The sequence below is a fragment of the Dendrobium catenatum genome, unplaced genomic scaffold, assembly GCF_001605985.2.
Source record: "Dendrobium catenatum unplaced genomic scaffold, ASM160598v2 fragScaff_scaffold_506, whole genome shotgun sequence".
Classification (NCBI taxonomy): domain Eukaryota; kingdom Viridiplantae; phylum Streptophyta; class Magnoliopsida; order Asparagales; family Orchidaceae; genus Dendrobium; species Dendrobium catenatum.
This window is the reverse complement of record NW_021318968.1, coordinates 1,433,167-1,451,607: the sequence shown is the minus strand read 5'-3', so window position 1 is coordinate 1,451,607 and position 18,441 is coordinate 1,433,167. Positions and strand designations below refer to the sequence as shown.

Here is an 18,441-nt window from a genome sequence, read left to right as displayed (position 1 = left end):
TCGTCTCTCCGCTGTTAACGCACTTTTTTTTCGCATCGGCCCGACTCCGGTTGAGCCCGATCATGCTCGCTCGTTTCGATCGAAGGTCGTCGAAGCGAAATTGACTCAAATCAAACCCTGATTTAATTAAATTAAATCAATTTAATTTAATTTAAATCAAATCAAACCAATCAAATCCAATTGAGCCTCGTCGAGCGCAATTCAATGTGATTCGACACCGATTCGAGTTCAATTTCATGAAATTAAATTGAATGAAACCAGTCAGACCCAAACCGACCCAAATCGGTTCGGGTCGAGTCCAATTCGGACTCAATTTCAGCCCTAATTTGTCAATTTGGGCTGAATTTGATTCTCAAATCAGAAATTGAAATCAAGGGCTCAGATTTCATCTGAATTCCCATTCAATTTCATGATAAAATCCCTCACGCGTTAGATGCCCTAGAGAGTCTTTTTTTTTTAGGCGGCGGCTTTCTGCCTCTCGTGCTCTCCAAGAGCACGCAAGAAGGAAAGGGGGAGCATTCGGCTCCCCCGTTTGGTTCCGTCCCAGACAGAGCACGGGAGAGAGGGAGAGGGCATTCCGCCCCTATGCGCTCATCTGCAGGCGCGGGAGGAGGAGGGGAGCTCCCCTTGCTTGCGTTTTCTCCATCCCAAGCGAAGCAGAGAGAGGCGGTCGGGGCTCCTCTTGCTTGCTGTCCATTCCAACCGTCCTGGATAAAGCAAGGGAGAAAGGTTGGCTAGGGCTTCTTCCTACATGTCCTGCATCCGGCCAAGCTCGCACCGACGGTATTCCCTTATACCTAGATCAAACCTTATGGTCTAGGTGAGCTTGCCTTGTAACTGGGAAGTGAGAAGACGAGTAGGGGCTACTCGAGCAGGTTTCTTCTCATAAACTGAGAATCAAACCTTGTGAAGATACTTCCTGCTGCAGTCAAGGGGAGGTGGAAGGCTTCTCCTTCATTCCGAATCAACTCCGGTGAGCTCGAGATAGCAAAATCAGTGGTCTGGAGCACTTTGGACGCTAAAATCAGTCTCCGAAAGTACCCAAACAGCTAAATCAGCGGTGAAAACTACTTATGGAAGCTGTTGGAAGTTTCCAAACAGCAAGGGAGCCATCCGGAATGACTTGGACAGCAGCCACGCAGCCTCCGGAGGCTTCCAAACAGTGAAAACTGCTGTTGGGAACATTTGGACAGCAAGCAACGACTTCCGGGAGCATCCAAACAGTGCAAACTACTGTCCGGAGCAGTTTGGACAGCAAATCCACCCTCCGGAAAGGCTTGGACAGCGACGGCTACCTCCGAAAAGACTTGGACAGCAGTCTTTTTACTTGGGAGCACCTTGGACAGCGACTTTGGAGCTTGGACAGTGTGCTTGGAGCTTGGATAGGAGCGCTAGGACAACCCGGGTGAGATAAAATCCTAAAACTTAGTGAAACCTAGTGTCCCCCAAGGCCAATTGTTGTGTGGTTGACGTCCCAAGCCCTAGGTCCCTTAGAAACTTAAATTTATGCTTCCCCGAAATCCTATGATCGCTGTCCTCTTTGTAAACTAGGGAAAATCCGGTGATTTTCGCCAAGTTGCTCTCATATGAGAGCCAAAAGGAAATGGCGATGCGCGTAGGGTTGTTGGATTGGCATCCAACGCTCTCTAAATGCATGTAATATCACCCATATTGTGCCCAATCCATCACCCACCATCATACCCTAGGGTAGACGCTATCATTTGACCTCAAAATCAATGATGACACATAGGTTTGGATTGTAATTAGTTGCATGCACATCTCATTTAAATACATTGCCATGACAAAATTGACACCCAAATCTAGGATAGCTTTTGCATGCATAATATTAATTACCTCTAGAGTTTTGTTTAGTACATGTGTTGAGTTTATTGATTTGGGTTTTCTAGTCGTTGTGAGGCATAGACTTTCAAGGGTCTATGTAACAAATCTCACATCATAAAGAATCAATTAAGCTCATATCTTGTACCATACGAAACTTAGAGTATGTAGTAGCAATCTTGAAACTCATCCATAAATTGCGTGCACCCTTCTTTCAAGTACTGGAGAGGTCAAGAGGGAATTGCCAGCTATAATGGAGCCTCAAGGCAGCAGCATTAATGCTACTTTGGATTCTTTCACCCAAATGATGGCGGCTATGACACAGATGATAAAGAATACTCAGACTCAAGTTGGAGGCAGTGGAAGCACTGTGATGGACAAGAATTTAAAGTTATTCCAAGATATGAAGCCCCTATCATTCGTAGGAGGTGGACCCATAGAGGTGGAGGATTGATTAATGAAGGTTGAGAAGATTTTGGAAGGAATTCTATGCCCTCAGGATAGAAGGGTTGCTTTAGCTGCATTTGCCTTCAATGGAGAAGCAGAGAGATGGTGGAAAAGTCAATTAGAAGAAACTTTTGAAGGGAGACCTAGCAGTCAAGTGACATGGGAGGAGTTTGTTAAGTTGTTTAGAGATTGGTATCTACCAATGACTGCTAGGAGGTCAATGCAAGACAAATTTATGAGATTGGTGCAAGGTGACAGAACCATTACGCAGTCTGAGGCTGATTTCACCATGCTTTCTTGGTATGCCTCTCATCTAATTCCTAATGCAGAAGAGAAATGCCACCACTTCCTTTGTGGCTTGAGGGATAGAATTGGATAGCCATTGGTCCCTTTGGGTATTGAAGATTACTCTACTTTAGTTGAGAGAGCACGAAAGATTGAGCTGGATTTACATAGTACTCAGAGGAGGAGAGATTTTCAGAAGAGGAAGAATGAAGATAGATCAAGACCTGCCCAATCTTTTCAATCTGGGAGATCTAATTGGAAGAAGCCCAAGCCCAACACTTCAGAGAGCAGCACTCCTGTTATGTGCAATAAGTGTGGGAGGGCTCATAAGGGAGAGTGCCTTTCTGGCACAAATACCTGTTTCTGGTGCCATCAGCCAGGGCTCATGGCAAAGTCTTGCCCTATCTTGGGACAAAAGTCTACTCCAGAGGCCAGAACAGATAGTGCTCCTCAGAGGACAGTTGGAAGGCCAAGGATGGTAGAGTCTACTGCATCAACTCCAACTCAAGGCCAAGCTCGACAACCTGTTCAGCCGAGGGTTTATGGTCTATCCCCACAAGAAGCAAAAGTCTCTCCTGATGTTATCACAGGTATGAACTTTATTTATTGTCAATGAATTCCTTTATGCTGTATGAGTAAAATGAGCTTTATGTTATGTTACATGCACGGTATTTAGCAACAATCTTTGTATGTAACAAGCCTGTTAAGGTGTTGTTTGATACGGGAACATCGCATTCTTTCATTTCGGAGGAGTTTGTTAAGTCTGCTGGTTTGTCTTCTTCAATAATGCTCAAATCTTTATCAGTTTTGATGCCCAATGGGAGTCAGTTGGAAACCAACAAGGGGTGTCATGTGGAGATGAGTGTAGGTGATAGAAATTTGGGTGCAGATCTTATGTTATTGCCCTTGACGGAATTTGATGTGATCCTAAGTATGGATTGGTTGTCTTGTCACTTTGTGACCATAAACTGTAATAAGAAAGAACTTAAATTTTATATGCCAGGGGAGAGAATTTAAATTCATAGGGGAAAGAGGCATAACTTCTATGATAGTCTCTTCTTTGGTGGCATATAAATTGTTGAGGAAGGGTCATGAAGGCTTTCTAGCTTATGTTAAGGAGGAGAAAAAAGAAAAGAGGAGATTAGAGGAGATACCTGTTGTTCAAGAGTATCCATAAGTGTTTGCAGATGAATTATCTGACTTGCCTCCAAGTAGGGAGATTGATTTTACTATAGAGTTGGTTAGTGGAGCGGATCCTGTTGCTAAAGCCCCTTATCGGATGGCAATAAAAGAGCTGAAGGAACTGAAAGATCAATTGGAAGAGTTGCTTAGTAAAGGATTCATCAGGTCTAGCACTTCTCTATGGGGTGCTCCTGTGCTTTTTGTGAAGAAGAAGGATGGAAGTTTAAGGCTTTGCATAGACTACAGAGAATTAAACAAGCTGACAATAAAGAATAAATACCCTCTTCCGAGAATTGATGATTTGTTTGATCAGTTGGAAGGTGCCTTTGTGTTTTCCAAGATAGACTTGAGATCAGGATACTATCAACTTAAGATCAGAGAAGAGGACATAGCAAAGACAGCGTTCAATACTAGATATGGGCATTATGAATTTGTGGTGATGCCATTTGGACTTACAAATGCCCTTGCAATGTTTATAGACCTTATGAACAGAATCTTCAAGCCATTTATGGATCTATTTGTGATAGTGTTCATCGATGATATATTGGTGTATTCCCCAAATGAAGGGATTCATGCAAATCACTTGAGGATGGCGTCAAATGCATTGAAAGGAAATGAATTGTATGCTAACTTCTCCAAATGTGAGTTTTGGTTGAAGAGTGTGAACGTTTTGGGACATGTGATCAGTAATGGAGAGGTTTCTGTGGGTCAGCACAAGGTACAAGCTATAGCAGATTGGCTACGGCCCACTATTGTGACGGAGATCAGGAGATTTTTGGGCTTGGCTGGTTTCTACAGAAGATTTGTTGAGGGGTTTTCTCGAATAGCTATGCACTTATCTAGATTGACCCAAAAGGTAGTGAAGTTTGTATGGACAGATCAATGTGAAGAGGCTTTTCAAAGATTGAAACAGTGTTTGATGACTGCTCCAGTGCTTACTATTCCTTCAGGGACGGCTGTATTTCAGCTTTATAGTGATGCCTCTCACAAAGAGTTGGGTTGTGTATTGATGCAGAATGGAAGGGTCATTGCCTATGCTTCAAGGCAACTGAAAAATCATGAAAGAAACTATTCAACCCATTACATGGAGTTAGCTGTAGTGGTTTTTGCCCTGAAGATATGGAGACATTACTTGTATGGGGTTAAGTGTGAAGTATTCACTGATCATCAAAGTTTAAAATACATCTTCACTCAGAAAGAGTTGAATTTGAGGCAAAGGAGATGGTTGGAGCTTATCAAGGATTATGATTTGGACATCCAATATTATCCAGGTAAGGCAAATGTAGTAGCAGATGCCTTAAGCAGGAAGACTTCTAGTGCCAGTTGGATGAGTACACAATAGTATGAGTTGATCAGAGATTTGAAGAAGTTAGAGATTTCTGTAGTTCAGCCCAATGATGCAGAGTTTGTGGCCTTGAATCAGATGACCATTCAGTCAACATTGAAGGATAGGATAAGGGAAGATTTTCCACAAGATGCAGAATTTGAGAAAGTCCTAAATTTGGTGAAGGTAGGGCACGTGAAGTTTGAGCTTGATGAGGATGAGCTACTGCGATATAGAGGCTGAATTTGTATCCCTGATGTTGGAGATTTGAGGAAGGACATTCTTCAGGAAGCTCACTATTCAAGCTATACAATTCACCCATGAAGTAGCAAGATGTACCAAGATTTGAAGGGATACTTTTGGTGGCCAGGGATGAAGAGAAGTGTAGCAGAAATGGTGGCTAAGTGTACAGTTTGCTAGATGGTTAAGGTAGAATATCAAGAGCCAGGAGGTTTATTGCAGCCTTTACCCATACCGGAATGGAAGTGGGAAGACATAGCCATAGATTTTGTAGTTGGATTACCCAGGTCCAGAAATGGTCATGATGCTATATGGGTGATAATTGATAGGTTAATCAAGTCGGCACACTTTTTACCTATCAAGCAATCTGATGCTGTTGAGAAGTTGGCAAGTGTTTATGTTAATGAGATTGTTAGACTTCTTGGTGTACCAAGATCGATAGTATCAAATAGAGATGGGAGATTCACCTCGAAGGTTCAAGAGGCAATGGGCACTAGACTTACTTTCAGTACAGTCTTTCACCCTCAAACAGATGGTCAATCAGAGAGGACTATTCAGACTTTAGAGGATTTACTCAGATTATGTGTATTAGATTTTGGTGGCAAATGGGAGACACATTCCACTGATTGAATTTGCTTATAACAATAACTTTCAAGCAAGTATAGGTATGACACCTTATGAAGCTTTGTATGGAAGGAGGTGTCAAACTCCTTTATGTTGGGCTGAGGCAGGAGAGAAAGATCATTGGAGCCGATTTAGTAGATGATGCTACTGAAAATATAAGACTGATTCGTGACAGATTGAAGGCTGTGCAAGATAGACAAAAGAAGTACTATGATGACAAACATATACCAGTTGAATTTGATGTTGGAGAATTTGTATTTCTCAAGGTTAGTCCTATGAAAGGTGTGAAGAGATTTGGCAAAAGTGGAAAACTGAGTCCAAGGTATGTTGGCCCTTTTGAAATATCAGAGAGAGTAGGAAGTGTGGCTTACAGATTGATTTTTCCATCTCACATGAGTGGAGTACATAATGTATTCCACATCTCTCCTTTGAGGAAATACATTGCAGATGAAGCTCAGAAGATCAGTATTGAATCAATAGATATCCAACTAAATCCGACTCTTATAGATGAGCCTGAGAAGATCATAGATTATGATGTTAAGCAGCTTCGAAGCAGAGAGATTCCTTATGTTAAAGTTCTTTGGAAGCATGGATCTGAGAAAGATGCTACTTGGGAGAAGGAATCAGAAATGAGGGAGAGTTACCCTCTCCTTTTTGACTAAGGTATGATTTCTTAAGCTTGTCTTAAATTTCGATGACGAAATTTTTTTAAGGGATGGAGAATTGTAAAACCCGCAAAATGCCATTTTAGACCTCGTACGCTTTTCAAAGCGCTATGATGAGTTTTAAGTGAAAAATTCAAAGTTGTCGGATTTTGATGGGAATAATTTTATAAAATAGAGCGCAAAATTCTGATCGTTTTGATGTATCGAACCCATATCAAATTTTGTGTATTTTGGGAATTAAAATTTATTGAAAACCCTTAATGACAACTTTACCCCTAAGCTTTTAAAAGGCCGAAATTACTTAAGTAAGGGCTTTTATGTAATTGGGCTTTTATGAGAGTGTTCCATTTTAAGTAGGGGACCGAATGTTTCGGTCCCCATTCGTTTCCTTCGGCCGAATCGAGCTGAGAGAGGAAGGAGGGGCGTCTGGTAGGAGGCGGTTCCAGCGATCCAACAGGCGATTTCCGGCAACCGTTTGTGGAGGAACACGTAGGGAAATCCAAGGGAAGACTAAGGTATGTGTTTTGCTTGAGTTTTCTCCTTCTTCCCTTGAGTTTTCTCTAAGAAATGAAAACTAGGGTTTTGAGAAAACATGGAATTTCTTTGAGAAAAGTTTAGGGAAGGGTAGTGTGATGTTTCTAAACCCTAATGTGTATTGTTTTTATGAAAATATGGATTTTTGAAATCTAGGGTTTATTCGATTTTTGTTTTTTTATCAAAGTGCCTTTGTAGAAAAGTTTCTATTTGAGATTAGGAACTTTTTTTGTGAAGACGAATTCTTTTTAGGATATATTTTTGCATGCCCTAAACTTAGGGTTTTTCCAAAAATCATGAAAAAAAGAAACCCCTTGAGTGTGTTGTTCTTTTTTTATTTAGGGAGATTTTTAAACAAGAATTTTAGCCTAGAATCATTGTTTTCTAAATTTTAAATTAGAAAAATCCAATGAATGATTGTTTGGTAACTTAAGTCTAAAGGGGAGAAAGGAGGGTTGTGTGATTGTGGTGAGCAAAGAATTGAATTAGTTTTTTTGGATGAAATCCGAATTCTAGTGTATATAAAGTGGTATTAGCATGGCTTAAGTGAGGGGTTTTATAGAAAACCAATGCCTAATGTGTTGATTAGCTACATGCTTTTCCTAGGGTTTTTCTTTTAAGGTTTGAGGGAGGAAACTTATGTTTACACCTTATGTTTGCCACTTGTAGAGTTTGATTTCATAAGAGGAAAAGGGGCGTGAGGACTTTTGAAGGATCTCCTTGTGGTGTACAAATTGAGGTAGGTGGAATGGATATTCTTCTAAATTTAGAAAACTTTACTTTCATGCAATTACATAGAAATTACAATTTCTTTTATGCTAATTATGACACTTTTATGACTTATGTTTCCTTGGAAGTTTTGGATATTTGAAGCAAATGCAAATGTTCTCTTTATGCAAATGTACAACTCATAAATGAATTCCATGCTCATTTCTTTACTCTTACCACACATGTTTTTCCTCTTTACATGCAAATGCACACATGACCATAACAAGCATGCATATCTCTATGGAAACATACACTCGCATAGTTTATGAATAGTTACATAAAGCATCTCTTATGATTATGAAAGTATTAAGTGTATGTGCATGTTGATGTGGAAGTATCACATGGTAAAGGATGCTCCTTTGAGCAATGGTAAAGGAGGCTCTTATGAGCCATGATAAAGGATGATTTTTATGAACCAATGGTAAAAGAATGACCAATTTTATGTACCTGATCAGTACAAGTGATACTTTCAAGACGGGTGTTATATTTTCATATTAAGCTATTATGAACTTTTCATACTCATGTTATATGCATTTGAGATTGTCAATTGAGGCACAATGTTTTAAAAAAAAAGAAGAAAGGAAATGTTATGGAAGGAATAAGCATTTGAAGGTAATGGTAAAAGTATGCATTTCCTTAAAGCTAAAGTTGTTTTATGTTGATGATTCTTTTGTTAAAATATCTAAACATGATATAGTTTTCTTCTTTTGATTCTAAGTTTATTTGAATTCCATTCGCACCTATTGAGTTATGACTCATCCTTGTTATGAGAACACTTTTCAGGAGGATCTAGAAAAGGATGTATGGCAGACCAACCACCGCACACTTACCGTCGTAGGGAGACAACGAGCGGCAGGTTCTTTTGAGTTTTGTTATTTTGATGATAGAAGGTTGTATGTGTAGACTTTTCTTTTTGTGAGGGTTAGATTTGTTTGGATCCTTTCTTTTGGAAGAACTCTCTATGTACATATTTCTTTTGAAAGATGAATGAAAAATGAAAATTCTACTTGGATTTACTTTAGTGGCTCTTTCATTATATAGTTGAAGATGTTTGGTTTATGTTAAAATGATTTGATGTTATGCTTTGAAAGTTTATTCTCATCATGTCCGACCTCTGTTCCTGCCTCGCCCTTGCGAGCTAACCGGGCCGGGTCGTGACACTATCTCCATATAGTCACAAGCCGAGAGAAAGAGTGAGAGAGAGAGAGAGAGAGGAGAGATCAACCTATTCGAAACTTTCCTCTCCTTTGCCGATGCCTTCGGCGGCCTCCCCTTTCTCTCGGTTCGGAAGTCACAACATTCTGATCGGGAGTGACAACAGGAGTTGGCTTGCTGTGAAGGTAAAATTATACCATTCGCGTGCACTTCTTCGGCCAAATCCTGTAGATGTGCCAAAACAGAGAGAATATGAGGGAGGGAGTTTTTATTTCTTTTTATTATTAAACATTATTAATTATAATTAGGTTTCACTAATTATAATTGATCATGTTTTATATTTATAATTAATAGTTATTTATAAATAATTAATTATTATTAATTATAATTAAATATGATATATATATATATAAGTTTGTTGCTTTTTTTATTAGAGATTGAGTATCTCACCTTATTTTCTGGGTTAGTAGGATGGATGTGATCCCTTAGAATATCCTGACTTTTTTTTAATAAACAACCTAAATAAATCATGATTTTAACAAATTATAAACAATCCATAATTTAGAAATCCAATTTACAACAAAATATCAAAAATAAAATTTTATCTCAATTATATTTCTCCTCATGCAAATTTTTTATTCCCACAACATATATCAAACACGAAAAAAACTTTCATACCTAATTTCTATCTCCTTTCTTTACTTTTCTTTCCCTTTTTACTTCTCCTTTCCTATTACGTTCTCAGTTTTTTCTTTTTGCTACGGCACATGCCACGGCAAAATGAATGTCGCTACAGTACCTTGCTTCAGTGCTTCCGTTTTCTTCACTCATGGCCCTTTGAGAAAATGGCTTAGGCAAGTCTTAAAACATATTTAAGTTAAAAGATTTTATATCAAATCTAATAAAATTTGAGTTCCCCCACCGTAATCCTTTTTTTATTAATAATATTGTAAGCAGGAATTTAAAGTGGCAACAGTAGATTAAAGAAATGAGCAGTAAAATTAAAATTATTTTTTGGAAATGTAATTATATGCATAAATTGATTTATGTTGGTTATTCATATATTCTCTTATGCATCTAAATGATCGAAATGAGGTGTAGTTTTAAATAAAAATGATTTCACTAAATTTAGGACTGCGCGAAAAATGGGATATGATTTGTAAAAAAAATAAGCTTACCTTTTTTTCTTGAAAAGTTTTGGGTATTATATCATTACTCTAGGCCCGAATTCTAAAAAATCAAAAGTTTCATTACAAAAGTTTAAATACTTTTCTGCATAAGACTTTCAATTACATATAGGCTATGTCCTTGAATGACCTCCAAGATGGCCAGATTATATGCTTGTATCAGCTTTATTTTCACCAGATGGTTGAAAGCTGATTTTCTTTTATTCCTTTGTGGACAAGTCTCAATTTTAAAATTTTCCTTAAGTACATGTTAAATTCAAGTAAGGATTCTGGTTTTCAGTGTTTTTGCATAATTGAAGGAACTTATTTCACCAACTCTTTTCTCTTTATACAAATTCAAATGCTTTGTGTAGTCAACTTCAAGGTACTATCTATTTCTGGATCGACTACAGGTTACTTTTTTATCTCTGCAGTTCAATCCACAAACAAATATCTTCAAGTTCTGCTGCTCGCAAGTTTGTTGCACTGTCACTTATTAGGATCAGCCTTCTATACATGGAGGCAAAGAGGATTTGTGAGGTTTGAATCTGCCTGCATTTGACTTATGTATCAAATGTTAACTGCCAATGGATTTTAAATGGGATCTTCGAACTTGACATGTCACCACTTAGAAATTTCAATAATATTCCTTATATTGCTTGCTTGTTCACTCTAATTCATTTTCAGAAGCAAAATAATTTATTTGATTTTAACCATCTTTTATTTTTTTGTTGATTTGGTCAAAGGGGAAAGTATTGACAAGGAAGAAAAATCAAGATCCACCTATTGTGGCTTTATTATGCAATTTATGGGGAAGAGTTGTTGCAGCCATTTTGTGGCCATTCCATATCCTGGGGATGAAGCTAGTCTTTTGCCAAATGCGCTCAGCAATTGGAATATCAAAAGTATTGTTTGTATTTTATTTTATTTTTGGGACTACAGGAACTTTTCCTGTCGTCTCAATTTAATGCTTACATTTTATGGTCTTTAACTTGAATAAATAGCAGAACTTTGTATTACATGTTGCAGGCTGGTATAAGTGGTGGTGGGAGTTTACCATTGCATATTGACAAATTTTTTGAGGTTAAAAAAATTTCTTTTTTTGTGGATTTCCAGGCTTTTTCTTTAGCTGATTCGTTTTGGACTTTGTAGGCTATTGGTGTGAAGTTGCAAAATGGTTATGGTCTCACAGAAACCTCGCCTGTTGTGGCTTGTCGAAGGCCTGATAACATTGTAAGTGATTTTGTTTAAGAAGTGCTTGCTTGGTTTAGAGAACCTTTGCTTTAAGGAATCAATGCATTCTAAAATTATATTCTTATGAGTTATTTTAGAATATTTTGCTTAAGTAGTGTTTCCTTATTGAATTTTGAGGAACAAAATAAACAAAAAAAAAAAATTCTTAGCAAATATCCCAGGTTGCATTTCGCTTTTGGATAAAATAAGATAAATCACTTGTAATTATGGAACTTGTCTTCAATGCTATTGCATACCTTGCATGCTGCTTGAGGCATCTCATGCTAAGGAAGAATGAAGGAACCAAACCATTAAAAAATAGTTGAGCGATTTCATCCACCAATTCTTAATGTAGGACAGTTAAGGGTCTACGGTTTCTAATGCAAGACAAGATGAGAAGCAAGATAAAAAATGCAAAAAATTAAAATCCGTAGTTACTAAATCATAATTTTGTAAAGATTGGTTGTGTTTAATGCTTGGACAACAAATATGATTACTTGAATTGATAATTTAATGATCTCTAAAAATTTAAAATCTCAATAAAAAATCAACAATGAACATAAATCTTCATCAACTATCAGGTTCACTCTTCAACAACCGGTATGTATCTCATTTCATATAGTTTCAATCACCACATAAAACCAATGACTAATCTATAACTTTAAGGCACACGAAAAAAAGGGGGAGGGGGAGGGGCATTCGATGTGAAATTATTTAACTCTATAAAATTTCATTGAAGTTCTCAATTCAAATCCACACAAACACAAAATAATGTTGAACCAATAATACTGTTTATACACAATGCCAGCAATAAATGTAACAAATAAAGTAATAAGTGGAAGCTAGCAATATGTCAATAAGTTTCACAAACTAAATGTACAATACTTATTGGAGATTTTTTTTGTCTTCCTCAACAGATTGCATATTTTGTGATTGAGCCCAACATAAAAAATATGATATATTATCCTAAAGGATAAAAATATCATTTTCTTATGGCTTATGGATTCAATAATAAAATTTATAATTTTAACAGAGATTCTCTCATTCAATATTTGGTTGAATGATTCTGGGTTACAGATGCCCCCATAGGGATAAGCCCCTATGGCTAATTGCATCTCAAGCATTTGTTATTTGAGAAAATTTTTTTTATTAAACTAGTGGTTTTCTTTCTTTTGAAAATCATCTAAATATTGGTTAAAGTTTGATTTTAAAATCCTTGAAATTCTTGTTTAAAGAGTTGGTCTTTAGGAATTTTAAGGACGAAAATATTAACTTTAAATCAGATTTTGGAATGAGGGCCAAAGGAGTAAAGTAAGAGCATTTGATTCTAAGAAATCTTAGAGGTGCTCGGGCTAGCCTATGTTGGACTTTACTTTTTAGAATCTAATTTTATATAAGTTGATCATTTTGAATATAATGTTGAGGCTTACATTCTAACAACACATATTGGAGAAAATGCTTGGAAGATGAGGGCTTATGAGGTGATTGAAATCAATCACTGTCATGGATTCTAAAACTAAGGTGAAGTCTACTGAGGAATAGTGTCTCAAACATAAGTCTAACGGAGTGCAAGGGACTTACGAACTACACTTCACATGAGGCATAGCTAGCCCGACCTCTGGATTTATTATCCTGTCTGGAAAGGGCTACCAGCTAACCCACATAATCAATTTTAAAAGTATGATATTTGGTCTCAATGCATATGAAGAGTAGGAAATATTTTTGTTTAGAAAATAGAGCTTACAACTTGGCTTTTAAGCCAAAATGTCTGACCATTGAGTAGTATGCAGAATGTCGACTCACAAATATAGATATTTGGCTATCTGCTCCTTGAGTGAAGCCTGTTTTACATAAGACTCACTGGCTATGCATAATCATTTTTAGTTTTGAAAAACTTGACTCCTTGAAAGGAGCTATGCAATTTTTCTTTCTTTGTTTGAAAAATATGAATCCTAGTTTGATTTTAGATGCTTACATTTTAACGGGTAGAAAACTTACTTTTGTCCTAAGAGCCTACCGCGGTACTTGTCATGCAAGTATTTTTATTTATTGCTCTCCCTTTTTGAACGTGGTCACCTGCAAGAAGAACATGTATATGTTCTACATTATATAATTAAGGGCAAAAGCCCACAACGTAGACAATCCAAATGCAATCACATTAAAGCATCAAACACATGTGCAAAAAAAAAATCTAATCCTAGCATGCCTAAGGGGTTGTATACCTAAGTGTATGAGACTTGTGTGACATGTCACTATAAGAGATGTTTGATTTTATTTTGGAATGAAGATATTTAATCTTAAATCAAGGTTTCTCTTTAAGTTGTTTGTGGCTTAAATATTTTATTTAGATATTAAGTATTTCATATTAAATACATTTATAAGTGTTATGAAGAACCCATAAAATAGTTACTATTTGCTTTGAGGCAAGCCTGCTACTTATGAAGTCTTAAGATACAATGATGTAGGCATCCCACCTTTTAGGGGAGATGATTAATCATTGAATCAAAAGAAACTTAGATAATTTTTTTTTAAGGATTTTAGAGTTCTCTTAATGTTTGGATAAAATAGAAATGTCTAACTACTAGGGTAAGGTAATCATACCTAACGATTATACTTTGGTCTTGGTGAAATTCATCCAATATAGTAGGATAAACTTCAATAGATAGAAAACTCTTAAGGGAATCTAAAGGTTATGTGTTTTAAATGTGATGCCGGCAAAAAATATAGGGGTGCCTATACCCTTCGCCCACAAATAAGGAGACTGGACTTCTACTGACGAAAATGACTAAAGACGAGAAAAGGGAAGGACAAAACTCTTACATTTCAAATAAAATGTAAAAAACTAGAAATCAAAAGACTTACAACAATGACTCTTGCAAAATTTAATCGACTTACAAATTTTGACTCAATCACTTGACGACACCCTAAAGTTGTTTCACTTAGAGAAGAAGGATACAGGTGGAGTGGCACTTGCAGAGAGACGAAAGAGGTTAGAAGCCCGAGAAGAAAGGTTGGAAAGAGCCCGCAGGATTTCCGGAGGGGATGAGAAAGAAGGGTGGAAGGAGCTCGCAGGATTTCCAAAGCAAACCCGCAGGTTATAGCTTTTCCAAAAATAACATATCATTCACTTTTTTTTTAAACATTACAAATCCTCCCATATTTATAGGTATGAAAGAGGAATACCAAGAGACACCTAATAAATTTCCATAGGAATTCTAAACATCACATAGCATTAAAATACCTAAAAAACATCCCAAGCCAAGGAACCGAAGAGGCATCCACGTGAACCAAGGAGACCGCCCGGAACCAAGGGGCACGGTCACGGGAAAGAGCCCAGGCACGGGAAAACCAGCAGCCGGCCGGAATCCAAGGGGGCAAATGCACAAAATACTAAAGGCCATGGAGGAAGCCAAGGAGCCACCTCATGGGAAAAGAAAATCTTGGAATTCCAAAGGCTGGTTTGGAATTCCAAGAGACAAACATGATTACTAACACAAAAAGCATAAAAAGAATATTTAATATAAAAAACTATGAGCTAAAATCATAGCTAATAATGAGCTAACCCTTAGTTCAGTAAGTGAATTAAAGACCAGCTCAAAAATGAGCTAAAATTTCAGCTCAATTTTGATTGAGCTAGCCAAGGGAAGCCAAAAATCTAATTATTTTTGACATGAGTTGACCCCCCCCCTTGTCTACATCAGACTCCCCTTCTTGCGAACTCAGCTCCTGATGAGTTGGTTGTTGATTCCCTTGATCAGGTGCATACTGTTCATCCAGCTCTTTGAGTTTCTCACCAAATCTCTTCAAAATTTCTTTCTGTTACTTTTCGTACTATTGTTGTAGATACCTTTTGTACTTTTAGAATTTTTGATCACATAGGAACATGTGATACTGAAGTTTGTATAGATGATCTTGAAGTGGATCCGTTGAGTCACCTTCTGTAGGAATCCATCTGTCCACTGGAAGTGGGACATCAGGATTATTTTGATTGCTTTCTTCCTTGAATGTAGCCATATTTTGGGTATTTTCCATTTTTTGACAGACTCAAAAAAGACTCAAAAATTATAAGACTCATAATAAAACTCACGACAGACTTACAAATTTGAAAAACTACAACTTGACAAACACAAACCTAGGACTTCCTAACTTGCTCTGATACCAAATGATGCAGGCAAAAAATATAGGGTGCCTATACCCTTCGCCCACAAATAAGGAGACTGGACTTCAACCGTCGAAAATGACTAAAGACGAGAAAAGGGAAGAACAAACTCTTACATTTCAAATAAAATGTAAAAAATTAGAAATCAAAAGACTTACAACAATGACTCTTGCAAAATTTAATCGACTTACAAACTTTGACTCAATCACTTGACGACACCCTAAAGTTGCTTCACTTAGAGAAGAAGGATACATGTGGAGTGGCACTTGCGGAGAGACGAAAGAGGTTAGAAGCCCGAGAAGAACGGTTGGAAAGAGCCCGCAAGATTTCCGGAGGGGATGAGAAAGAAGGGTGGAAAGAGCCCGCAGGATTTTCAAAGCAAACCCGCAGGTTATAGCTTTTCCAAAAATAACATATCATTCACTTTTTTTCTTTTTTTTAAACATTACAAATCCTCTCATATTTATAGGTATGAAAGAGGAATATCAAGAGACACCTAATAAATTCCCATAGGAATTTTAAACATCACATAGCATTAAAATACCTAAAAAAACATCCCAAGCCAAGGAACCGAAGAGGCATCCACGTGAACCAAGGAGATTGCCCGGAACCAAGGGGCACGATCACGGGAAAGAGCCCAGCACGGGAAAACAAGCAGCCGTCCGGAATCCAAGGGGGCAAATGCACAAAATACTAAAGGCTATGGAGGAAGCCAAGGAGCCACCTCATGGGAAAAGAAAATCTTGGAATTCCAAAAGTCGGTTTGGAATTCCAAGAGACAAACATGATTACTAACATAAAAAACATAAAAAGAACATTTGATATAAGGTAACTATGAGCTAAAATCATAGCTAATAATGAGCTAACCCTTAGTTCAATAAGTGAACTAAAGACCAGCTCATAAATGAGCTAAAATTTCAGCTCAATTTTGATTGAGCTAGTAGACTCAAGGGAAGCCAAAAATCTAATTATTTTTTACATGAGTTGACCCCCCCCCCTTGTCTACATCAAAATGTCATATGGAGGAATCATTTGATTTTAGTTAAATGATAGAGTTTACTTAGAGTTTTGATCTATAAGGAGGCGTTCAAAATGTAGCTTTTGAGCTAAATGTTGGAAGATCATTTTTAGTTATTGGAGCTAAAGAGGGGGAATGTAGGAATCTAATTTTTAGCTTTTGGGCTAAATATTGGGGAGTTCTCTTTAGCTTTTGGAGCTAAAGAGAGAGACAGAGAGAGGGATCTCCTGTAACTTGAAAGTTATAGGAGAAAGAGAAGAAACCTATAGCTTTTGAGCCAAGGTTAGAAGTTTAATAGGGCTTTTGGAGCCCATAGAAGTGAGGGAAGATTGTAGGTTTGAGGCTACAAATCAAGAGGATGTCTCCTTGAATTTTTGTATTCAAGGTGGGGGGTTCATTTGCGAAGTTTAGGTTAAGCAAATAACATGATGAATTATTGAGTTTTCATTTTCAATGATGAAAGTTTGATTTGCTAAATGTAGGTAAATCAAACATATGAATGTGATATGTAAGCTTGATTACACATTATGAGAGATTCTTTGGACTTTTGGGTGTCCAAGGAAAAGGGTTATTCATCTAACTTGGATTGAAAGAACAAGAGGGAATATATGATTTATTGTAGTAATATTTGTTAATTTTGGGTTCTACAAATAAATAATTTGGTGTAAATTTGTTCAACTCAACATGGGTTGAGTGAATAACGGAATCTCCAACAACTTTTGAGTTGTAAGATGGAATGAAAATGCAACTTATGGGTTGCAAAGTCACAAATATTCTTTGAGCATCTATGGCATTCAAAGAGAGGACTTTATCCTTCTAACTTGGATTGGAAGGGTGAATTGGAGATGACTTTGATTCCTATGCTTGGGATGAAATTATTTGTTGATTTGGGCTTAACAAGTAAATTGATTTGAGTGTATATTTGATTCACTCACCATGCGTTGCATGAATACGTAAGTCTCCTACGACCTTTGAATTATGGAAGGAAGGGAGAAGTGTACAACTTCTAGGTTGCAAGCTCTTGATTGGTCCTTGAACATTTGATGTTCAAAGAGAGATAAATACTCTCCTAACTTTGGGTTTAGGAGAATGAGAGGGGTTTCTAAAACTTTTGAGTTGTAGAAGGGAGAAGCAACAAAGAACTTGTGGATTGCAAGTCGAGAGAAATTTCTTTGAAAATTTGGTGTTCAAAGAGAAGATGTTCATTTGCCTAATTTGTGCCTAAGAAAATGAGAGAGAAGAGCTTGAGATCTGGTCTCAAGTTCAAGGGATTCATACGATGACATGTTTTGAAGTCACAGAGGACTTCAAATCATCATGCAAGAGAGGGATGATGATTGTTTGTTGATTTTGTCTCAACAAACAAGGGATGGGTGACTTAGAATTGATTTCTAAGTTAAAAAGACTCATGTAATATGACATTTGGAACCTTGAAGAGGTTCGACATGCAATGTATGAGGGAGGAGAGATGATTGTTTGTTGATTTTGGCGCATCAACAAACAAATCATCAACCTAGGATTTGGTCCTAAGATTGGAGAGCTCATGCAATGATATGTTTGAAGATTTGAGGGAACTCAAATCATCATTCATGAGAGGGGAGACATGTTCATTTGCTAATTTTGTATTATTAGGAAATGAAAGAAATACTTAGGATTTGTTCCTAAAGTCTTGATGATTCATGTAATGAAACATTTAAAACTTTGGGGAGGCTCCAAAATACCACACATGAAGGAGATGCGCACTTGGAAGGAACTTCCCTATGTCTTTTAGAGTATTTTGGACTCAATTTGGAGAGGGAAGA

General features: G+C 37.3%; 1 protein-coding gene across 2 annotated transcripts in view; it reads left to right on the top strand.

The window, feature by feature from the left end:
- Window positions 1–7,804: 7,804 nt before the first annotated feature.
- LOC110107734 (probable acyl-activating enzyme 16, chloroplastic) overlaps window positions 7,805–18,441 on the top strand; it is a 59,227-nt gene continuing 48,590 nt past the window's right edge. The window contains exons 1-5 of one of the 2 annotated variants that reach the window (XM_028694604.1): window positions 7,805–7,879; window positions 10,664–10,769; window positions 10,976–11,134; window positions 11,259–11,312; window positions 11,382–11,462. In XM_028694604.1, the coding sequence (XP_028550437.1) occupies window positions 10,746–10,769; window positions 10,976–11,134; window positions 11,259–11,312; window positions 11,382–11,462 (318 nt within the window). In that variant the 5' untranslated portion in view covers window positions 7,805–7,879; window positions 10,664–10,745. Of the gene's footprint in view, window positions 7,880–8,696; window positions 8,765–10,663; window positions 10,770–10,975; window positions 11,135–11,258; window positions 11,313–11,381; window positions 11,463–18,441 lie in introns of those variants that run through there. The other variant, XM_028694603.1, reaches the window with a different exon arrangement.